The sequence below is a fragment of the Salvia splendens genome, chromosome 10, assembly GCF_004379255.2.
Source record: "Salvia splendens isolate huo1 chromosome 10, SspV2, whole genome shotgun sequence".
Lineage (NCBI taxonomy): Eukaryota > Viridiplantae > Streptophyta > Magnoliopsida > Lamiales > Lamiaceae > Salvia > Salvia splendens.
Window position 1 is genome coordinate 1,210,867 of NC_056041.1, and position 9,678 is coordinate 1,220,544.

Sequence of the window (9,678 nt, forward strand, 5' to 3'; positions counted from 1 at the left end):
GGCAACTTCGTCTAGCTCGTCAAGCTCGACAACTCGGCAACTCGGCAGTCGGTCAGCTCGGCCTGTTTCTGACACTCTTTTCCGGCAGTCCGTTAGATCTGTTTTGTTAGTCAAGTTTTTTAATCCTAGCCGTAGGATTGAAACTAGCCGTTAGTTTCTGTTAAATAGCTATTTCATTAGTTAGTTTTACACGGTATCTCATCTTCTCTCTCCTCTTCTCTCTCTCGTTTTTCTCATTCAGTAATAAAATTTTCCTTTATAATTCATTCCAATCTTCAACCGTTGTTCTTGCTACTCAATCGTTTCCTCAATTGTTTACAAATTGGCGCCGTCTGTGGAATCGGGAGGCGCGATTGATTCTAATTTGTTCTTTCTTTCGGTGGTGAGATTGGAGGGTGTTATGGCTTCTAGGTTTGAGGCCGAGAAATTCACGGGTAGGAATGATTTCGGCTTATGGCGGATGAAGATGCGGGCTATGCTGATTCATCAAGGCCTTGCTTCGGCGTTGGAGGCGGGCGGAAAGGAGGACAAGTCGGAGGAAGGGGAGAAGGTGGATCTTGACGAAAAGGAGATCCTTAAACGAGCTGAGATCGAGGCGAAAGCTCATAGTGCAATTGTGCTATGCCTCGGGGATAAAGTTCTTCGAGAGGTTGCAAAAGAAAGACTGCAGCCGGAATAATCGCGAAGCTCGAAGACTTGTACATGGCTAAGTCCTTGGCCAATAGGCTGCTCATGAAGCAGCGGTTATACTCCTATCGATTCTTGGATGATAAAGGGATATTGGAGCAACTTGAAGACTTCAATAAGGCGGTCGATGATCTTGAAAATATCGACGCCTCGATAGGGGATGAAGATAAGGCAATATTACTTTTGAATGCTCTGCCGAAGTCATTTGATCAGCTACGAGATGCTATATTGTATGGCCGAGAGGGTACTATCACCCTTGTTGAAGTTCAGTCGGCCATAAGAGCAAAAGAAATTCAGAAGTCAGGCTCTAAGAATCCAGAGGCTATGGCTGAGAGCCTAAATGTCAAGAAGTTCAAGGGAGTCAAGAGGTTTCAGAAGCCGAGCCAAGAAAATCAGAAAACTCCATCAAATGATCAAAAGGAAACCCGCTCATGTCATTGGTGCAAGAAGCCGGGTCACCTCAAAAAGGATTGCTTCGCATGGAAAAGAAGGCAAGCAAATGGTGGTGGAAACCGTGTTCCATCCACTGACTGTGTTGAGGAAACTGATGTGCCAGAAATTCTGAATGTGATGGAGGGTGGTCTGGGAGGATCTTGGATCATGGACTCGGGGTGTAGTCTGCATATGAGTCCGAATCTTGGCTGGTTTGAGGAGATCCAAGAGATGACTGGATCGGTTATATTGGGCAACAACCAAGTTTGTACCATCCAAGGTATAGGCAAGATCAGGCTGAGAATGCAAGATGGATCTGTGAAGATTATAAGTGAAGTGAGATATATACCTGATATCAAGAGGAATCTCATTTCACTTGGGCTTCTTGAACGCAAGGGATATACATTCTGCTCTATTGGGGGAAAAATGACAGTTTCCAAGGATCAAAGAGTGGTGATGGAAGCTGAAAGGAGGGGAAGCTTGTACTATCTACTGGCTAGTGTTGAGATCCCTACTGCACAGGCAAATATTGTGAAGGCTGATGACTTCAAAATCTGGCATATGCGGCTTGCTCTGCATGCAGCTGAGGGAAGCATTAAGGAGCTGGCCAAGAGGGGATTATACAAAGTTCTGGGCAGATGGACACTACTCCATGTGAGGAATGCATTTGGGTAAGTCCAAGAAACACCCCTATCCCAAAGGCAAGCACACTTCCACATCCACTCTTGATTATGATATAGTGACTTGTGGGGTCCTGCATCTGTGGTGTCAGTAGGTGGAGGAAGTATTATATGAGTATCATAGATGACTACTCTAGAAAATGTGGATATACATTTTGAGAGAGAAATCAGAGGCTTTTAGTAAGTTCAAGCAATGGTGCCTGGAAGTGGAGAAGGAGAAGTCAGTGGTTCTTAAATGTTTGAGGACTGATAACGGCTTGGAGTATCTCTCCAAAGAGTTGATAACTTTTGTAAGGAGAGGGAAATTAAAAGGCACCGGACTGTTACCTCTGAATCCTCAGCAGAATGGCATAGCAGAAAGGGCAAATAGAACCATATTAGAGAGGGTGAGGTGTATGCTCCTCTCATCTGGACTTGAGAAGAGTTTTGGGCGAGGCTGTATCCACGGCTGTGAAACTTATCAACAAATGTCCCCTCATCAAGTATAGAGGGAGACACACCTGATTTTGATGGTATGGCAGCCATGGAGATTACACCACATTGAGAGTGTTTGGCTGCAAGGCATATGCTCATCTCAAACAAGGGAAGTTGAATGCTCGGGCTATTAGGTGTGTGATGTTGGGATATCAACCTGGGGTGAAGGGATATCGTTTGTGGTGTGTAGAGCCAGGGAATCACAAGATTGTGATTAGTAGAGATGTTGTATTCTCTGAAACTGAAATGCCTTTTCTGGATAAGAACAAAGTGATAGTTGAGAAGCCTGATTCTGTGACTGATTCTGTTGATAAAGCTGACTTTGAGGTGGAGCATGGGAGGCATGAGAAACATGGGGGAGAGTGAAGAAGTCACTGAGCCTCAGAGTGCTCAGAATGAGACACAACACAGCCTCAAGATAATCTGGAAAACTACCAGCTGGCTAGGGATCGAGTCAGAAGAAAGATCAAGCTGCCATCAAGATTTGATGATTCTGAGATGCTATTTTATGCATTATGTGTGGCTGAAGATGTTGAGTATATAGAGCCATCCTCATATAAGGAAGCAATGGAGAGCAAAGAATGGGAAAAGTGGATGAAAGCAATGGTGGATGAAATTGATTCTCTACTGAAAAATGGCACTTGGATATTGGTTAAGAAACCTGATGGAAGGAAGGTTATCAGCTGTAAATGGATATTCAAAAAGAAGCTGGAAGGTGCTGAGGGTGATCAGATCAGATTTAAAGCCCGGTTAGTGGCTAGAGGATTCACTCAAGAGCATGGAGTTGATTTCAATGAGGTCTTCTCACCGTTGTAAAGCATTCTTCCATTCGAATGTTGCTGGCTTTGGTTGCTAAGTTGGATCTGGAATTGGAGCAGCTTGATGTTAAAACGGCCTTCTTACATGGAGGACTAGAGGAAACATCTACATGGCCCAGCCTGAGGGGCTTCATCAAACCAGGGAATGAAAATAAAGTATGCTTGCTGAGAAGAAGTATATATGGTTTGAAGCAGGCTAGTAGACAGTGGAATAAGACTTTTGATGATTATATGATCAAGATTGGTTTTCAGAGATCAAGTTATGACTCCTGTGTATATGTCAGAAAAGGGGGCATACATCCTACATATCTTCTACTTTATGTAGATGACATGCTTGTTGCTGGAGCTAGCAGGAAGGCAGTGCAAGAAGTGAAGGATGAACACAATGCTGCGTTTGAAATGAAAGACCTCGGGCCAGCAAGGAGAATCTTAGGGCATGAACATTATCAGAGATAGAGCTAAAAGGCAATTGTGGCTCACACAATCTGATTATATATCAAAGTTGCTGAGAAGGTTCAAGGTGGAGAATATGAAGGCAGTGGCTACTCCACTAGCAATGCACTTCAAGCTCAAGGCTGATCAGAGGCCCAACAGTGAGGCTGAGTCCAGAGAAATGATGAAGATACCCTATGCTAATATAGTAGGGAGCATTATGTATGCTATGATCAGCACCAGAGCAGATATAGCACAAGCCACAAGTGTTGTCAGCCGGTTTATGGCAAATCATGGAAGAGAACATTGGATTGCTCTCAAATGGTTGATGAGGTATCTAAGGGGTGCTGGGGATGTAGGCATTCTATATGGAGTGAATGATGGAGGTGGAGCTGATGCTATTGTGGGATATTGTGACTCGGACTTTGCTGGGAACTTAGACAACAGAAAGTCTCAGTCGGCATACATATTCACAATGTTTGGGTCTGCTATTAGCTGGAAATCAAGTCTCCAAAGTGTGGTGGCACTTTCCACAACGGAAGCAGAATTTATCTCACTTGCTGCTGCAATCAAAGAGAGTTTCTGGTTGAAAGGAATGTTGTCTGATCTTGGGATTGAGCAAGGGGCGATAGCAGTTGGCTGTGACAATAATAGTGCCCTATTTCTGGCCAAGCATCAAGCTTATCACGAGAGATCAAAGCACATTGATGTGCGGTATCACTTCATCAGGGAGGAGATTGAAAGAGGCAATGTGAAAGTCTTCAAAGTTCATACTTCAGAGAACCCGGCAGACATGTTGACTAAACCATTGCCTAAGGAAAAGTTTCTGCTATGTTTGAAACTAGTGGGACTGGAAAGGAAGAGTTTGGTTGGTGATTGAGCAATCAAGGTGGAGTTTGTTGGTAGATTGTGATGGCTCAAGCGTCAAGCTCGGCAAGCTCGTCAAGCTCGGCAAGCTCGTCTAGCTCGGCAAGCTCGGCAAGCTCGGCAGCTCGGCAGCTCGGCTGTTATGACAACTCGTTTCCGGCAGCCGTTAGATCTGTTTTGTTAGTCAAGTTTTAATCCTAGCCGTAGGATTGAAACTAGCCGTTAGTTTCTGTTAAATAGCTATTTCATTAGTTAGTTTTACACGGTAGCTCATCTTCTCTCTCTCGTTTTTCTCATTCCAGTGAATAAAATTTCCTTTACAATTTCATTCCAATCTTCAACCGATTGTTCTTGCTACTCAAATCGTTCCTCAATTGTTTACACTGACAAATAGAAAGAATCAATATCAATATAAATCAAATGCACTGCCTGCACACTTATAAGACAATCCAATTACACATACAACACAGATGATTTGTAGAATGAAAAGAAGGTTGCTCCATGAGATTGGGTAACAGTTTTTTCCGGTGGTATCTAGATTTTAAAATGGTGACAATTTCAGAATATCTTTCAATGGATTTAAGAATTAGAAGCCATGTGGATAACTGAGAGTGCAATAATACTTGTTTCATATACGCTTATGTTACCATCATTTCATTCCTTATTTCTCAGTTTATTTTATTTTTATTTTTACAGAAGGAAAAGTTGATGATCTTTGGAGTTATGAAACATGCAAGTATTCTTGTATGCAAAATGCTTGCTGCCAGTACCAAGAGGAGGTCCTCTTCCTATCTGCTGGAAATATCCTGAATCTGTATGGCTTTTCTTTTTCTTTTTTCTCCTTTTGGGTTCCAGAAACACTCTTAGTAGATGACCATGTGCAAGATGCTCATTCCGAACTGTCTCATCATGGTGTCTTGTGCTTTGACAGGTGGGCCATCTGAATGAGTTTGATTAGATACTTGATGCATTCGAGCTTTGCTCTAATCAAGTTACGATGAAACACATTATTTAGTAATGGAATAGACGGTGCCACCTCAATTGTGTGCGGTAGGTTTTTGTCTAACCTCTCATATTCAAGGCTTTCAATCCAATTCAAGGCTTTGCACTATGTCTTATCTGCGATTGCTCCACACCAGAGAGTAAAGCCTCTGTAAACAATCCTGAATGTGCAAGCTTCTGGGAAGATCTGTTGCGAGATAAATATGAAGTGCAGGAAAGTAGAAGAATTTAATGGTATGGGCAACGGAAAGAGGAGCCGCAAGCTGGTGCTGTTTGTTGCTTATTGGGACAGACATTTATTGAAATTCAAGAATGATGATGACAGTGACAAGCATGATAGTTGATTTATGCATAATTAAGTTTCATTGGACTAAATGAAGTCTGCGTCAGCCGTCATTCAGGACTTTGCCTTGCTCTGCTCGACCCATACTCATATGATTACAGGTAGATATGCGCGATCACTCTCCCCCTCTCTTTCTCTCACTCAGACACATTTTTAAAATCATTTCTGAAGTAAAGCTACCTCATTAAGATTGAATTTCATCCCATACTGTAATGTGCAAGTTTTCCAACTCTGATTCATCATGGATGCACACATGTGACTGCAAAAGTAGAAAAGGCATGGTTTTTACTATCTGATTAACTTATGATTAGCTAATTAAGTATTGGGATTGACTTAATCATGGTCAGTAAATGACATGGATAGTATGATAACATGATTTTTTTTCTTTTAAATAGACTTGACAGCAGTGTCTGTCCATCCAGACCAGACCACCACGTGGTTAACTATATAAACCAACTCCGAGTATTGTTAGGCAACTACTGGCAGTTATTCATTTGCTTTACATAAAATAGATATATTATTATGTTTTTGTTTTCCTGAGGAGTGCATGTTCTGTTCATACATTCTTTCATTGGTTGTAGAAGCAGCTTACATACGATGAATGCACATGGGAAGTGGAAATCAACATTGCATTAGAAGTATGACAGAATTGTCTCAAAAGGTATCTGCAATTCTCCTAACTAGACAACCAAAGCTGCAGAAAGTTTATTATGCAAGTCTTTTTAACATTCCTCTAAACACTTGTTTCTAAATAAGATATCATCCATTACAATAAGATATCTTCTACCCTCTAAACTCTTGTACAAGAAACCAAATGGAGTTCCGAACAAAGAGGCACCACGCAAGGTCAAGGAAACAGAAACTCCCTAATCAAATATGTGAAGAGATGAATGACTCCCCTACATTTTCAGGCAACTGATTGCTTTATAAGTCTTCTCAGCTTATATCTGCCTGTGAAAAAGTTTCTAGGTCCAAATAAGATCGACTACTACACAATATTTGTTGGCTGTAGACAATGTAACCAAAGAGGGACTAAGAATAGAGAATGTACTCGTCAGAATAGGAACACTATCTCTTATCAGGGACAAAGTAAGTTTTGTATCTTGGAAATAATTACTTGTTTTAAGTTCCAGTATTCACTAAAACATACACTTGATCTGCCTTGTTTTGTTGGAGATGGAGGGGAAGAATGCTTCTATCTACTGCATGTGTTAGCTAGTTTATACTTTACTTAGAAACAATTTCCCCGAGGGAAATTGCAAGCTCATGTTAAATGTGCTGGAACATGTTTGATCTTTGTTTTAGTATAGTACTTATATATTTTGGTTTACAGGTAAAGGTGTTAACTGATGGCTCTAGTGTTTTCAAAGACGATATCATATCCCGCTATCCAGGATTGATAGGAGGGAGAGTTTGGAAGGAGCACCACGATAAGTTGCTTTTGCAAGCAGTAATGAACTATAGTGTCTGTTACCCTTCCTTGAGATTTTTCACTAGGTTAAGTTTATCATATGAAAAAATAGCCTATGGGGCAACCAAAAGAATAAATTCTCTTGATGAAATTAACATAATCAATAAAACAAAAGATCCAACTCACACATGCTTGTGTGGAAACTCAACTACTCAAGTGCATTTGAGTGTTTGCTTTTTGGGATGAAATGAGAGGATATGTGAGGGATATGTGAAGCAATGTAGGCATACTACTGATGCTGTGTAGTGTACTTGATTAAAAAGGCTTATTTGTCAACTAGAGCTACTCATCACATATAACATGCTTAGTAAACAAAACATGTAGAGAATATGATGAACAAAAAACACTTGTAACATCATTTTAGAGAGTATAAGGAACCTTTCGAATTCTACATGATTACACGTTCCTGTCCAAATTTTTCACACCTCCTCTGTCTGTTGTTGTAACATTCACACCTGCAAAAAATGTAGTGCTATAAGTTATTAACTAAAAACAGTATCACGTTAAATTTGAGCTAGTAGTGGTACCTATGGAGGTGGTAAGGGTTGCATGTCGTTGAGTAGGTCGGGCCTGTTTTGTTCACCTAGGTATAGTGTGTTAGTGCTGATGTACCATCCAAGTGAACGTAGGAATCCAGGAACAAGCTCTTCCTTACTTGCTACGATATTCAATACTTTGATCCGGTGTAAAACCTTTGGTTCCTGTGCATGAAAAACAAAATCTGGGGGGGCATCCGTATAGTTGAGCCTGATTGTTAGCTGCACAACAGCTGAGCTAAATATCTTCAAAAGCTTCTTCAAATCCAGAAACCAAGCTTGTGTGGTCTCCACACAGGCTATCTCCAAATTGCAATCCCACCCAACAGAATTTGTCTTGAAGGACTCAACTCCCGGTGTGCTTTTAGCCACCACCTCGAACTCTTTAATACTTGGAACTTCAAACTTGGCTTGAGTTAATTCACTTTCAAACAAATTAAGACTGATACTCTCCAAGGTGGGGCTACAAATTGTTACACCAGCCCAATTAAGGTTGGAGTAATTGTCTAGAATCTCTAGTGATTTCAGCACAGGAAACTTAGCCCACACCTCAAACCTAGTAATATTTTCTACAGGATCCACACCTACCAGGTCTAGGGATTGCAGACTAGTTTTTCCAATCATGTTCTCCCAATTGGGGCCAAGCATATTTGTTTCTTGAATCATATTTACTATGTACCCCATTTCAACTTTCTCCAGTTTGGTACATTTCAAAATCAAGTCATTGAATATGTCTCCATAGGTAGATAGATCAGCAATATGAAGCATTTCTAAGAATTTACATTTTACCTCAACTCTAAAATCTACCTGGCATCCCACCACGCAGAGCTTCACCAGGGTAGGTGAGCCAAGAACTTCTTCTGGAAGTACTAACTTTTCTGTACCGACAGGCCCCACACATATCGCCAAATCCCGTGCCCCCAAATTGATTGCATCCCTAATTAAATTCCTTGCATCATTATGGTTGATTGTGTGGCTCCACAGCCTGAATGATCCCACCCTCAGATTTTCATCTTTGTACCTATCCAAAACCCTGGTTGCCACTCCAGTAAGAGAGTCCCCATAATCCATATCATTGAAGTCGAGGGTAGACATAGTCCACCAAGCCAGCTTACATAGTTTTGACACAAGCGCGGTTCGCCCCGCTTCTTTTTGGTCTAGTGCCCCTTGAATATTTTGTAGTAGATGGGTTGGCATCTTTTCGATGGGAGACAGAGCCTCAGTCATCGATTTTTGCAGATCCTTGGTATCATCCACTTTATCTTGACCTTGATCATCCATTATCAAGATTTGTGGATTGTGCGACTGGAAATTTAGCTACTGTGATGAATTGGGGGTTAGGTTTGGGGAGATTTGTGTGAAACGTGAAAATTTGATCGTGGAACTTAGCTACTGTGATGAATCGGGGGTTAGGTTTAGGGAGATTTTGTGTGAAACGTGAAAATTAGAAGATTTGTGAAACTTGCTAGCTACGGTGAGGATTTGTGAGTAGTGATGAATTAGATTTGTAAAACGGTGAAACTTGCGATGAATTGGGGAATAAACAAAAAATTAAAGTTAAAATATGAATTTGTGTATTTTTATAATATTATATATAAAACAATAATGCATATATTAGTTTTGGTGATTATGCATTTTGATTAATTTTATCTTTTTATCATAAATATCAAGATAAAGGAGATAAATTGTGCCTAATACTAAAAGTCTACTCTTATAAATATTAAATTTGCAGATATTCATTATTCTACTTGTTATCATCTCAATTTTGGAATATATTAATGCCATATACCTTATTCAAATTTCAAAATAACCCTTAATCTAGGGATGTCTGACGATATCTTTTAAGTCCATGGACTATTGGCAAGATAAACTCATGGTGCAGGGACCATTTTTGTAATTCCCTCAAAAGTTAATAATATATGTAGGTTGTGTTCGG

The 9,678-nt window shown here is 40.6% G+C and overlaps 1 protein-coding gene and 1 long non-coding RNA gene across 4 annotated transcripts; one reads left to right on the forward strand and one right to left on the reverse strand.

The window, feature by feature from the left end:
- The first annotated feature begins 4,362 nt into the window (after positions 1 to 4,362).
- Positions 4,363 to 7,354, forward strand: LOC121752964. 3 transcript variants are annotated; one of them, XR_006040328.1, is made up of 5 exons: positions 4,363 to 5,204; positions 5,322 to 5,440; positions 5,530 to 5,836; positions 6,317 to 6,824; positions 7,069 to 7,354. It is a non-coding gene; the product is annotated as an uncharacterized LOC121752964 (long non-coding RNA). The 3 variants fall into 3 exon arrangements; XR_006040329.1 differs by having other exon boundaries at positions 4,377 to 5,204; positions 6,317 to 6,396; XR_006040327.1 differs by lacking the exon at positions 7,069 to 7,354 and having other exon boundaries at positions 4,381 to 5,204; positions 6,317 to 6,891.
- A 192-nt stretch (positions 7,355 to 7,546) lies between these two features.
- Positions 7,547 to 9,263, reverse strand: LOC121752963. The gene is made up of 2 exons (XM_042148073.1): positions 7,734 to 9,263; positions 7,547 to 7,661 (listed from the first exon to the last, which is right to left on the reverse strand). Exon 1 carries the CDS (start codon positions 9,021 to 9,023, stop codon positions 7,734 to 7,736), a length of 1,290 nt encoding a protein of 429 aa, XP_042004007.1. The 5' UTR covers positions 9,024 to 9,263; the 3' UTR covers positions 7,547 to 7,661.
- Between the last annotated feature and the right edge of the window lie 415 nt (positions 9,264 to 9,678).

Coding starts and splice junctions, on each gene's coding strand:
- LOC121752963 (XM_042148073.1), bottom strand. CDS start 9,023: ATGGATGATCAAGGTCAAGATAAAGTGGATGATACCAAGGATCTGCAA.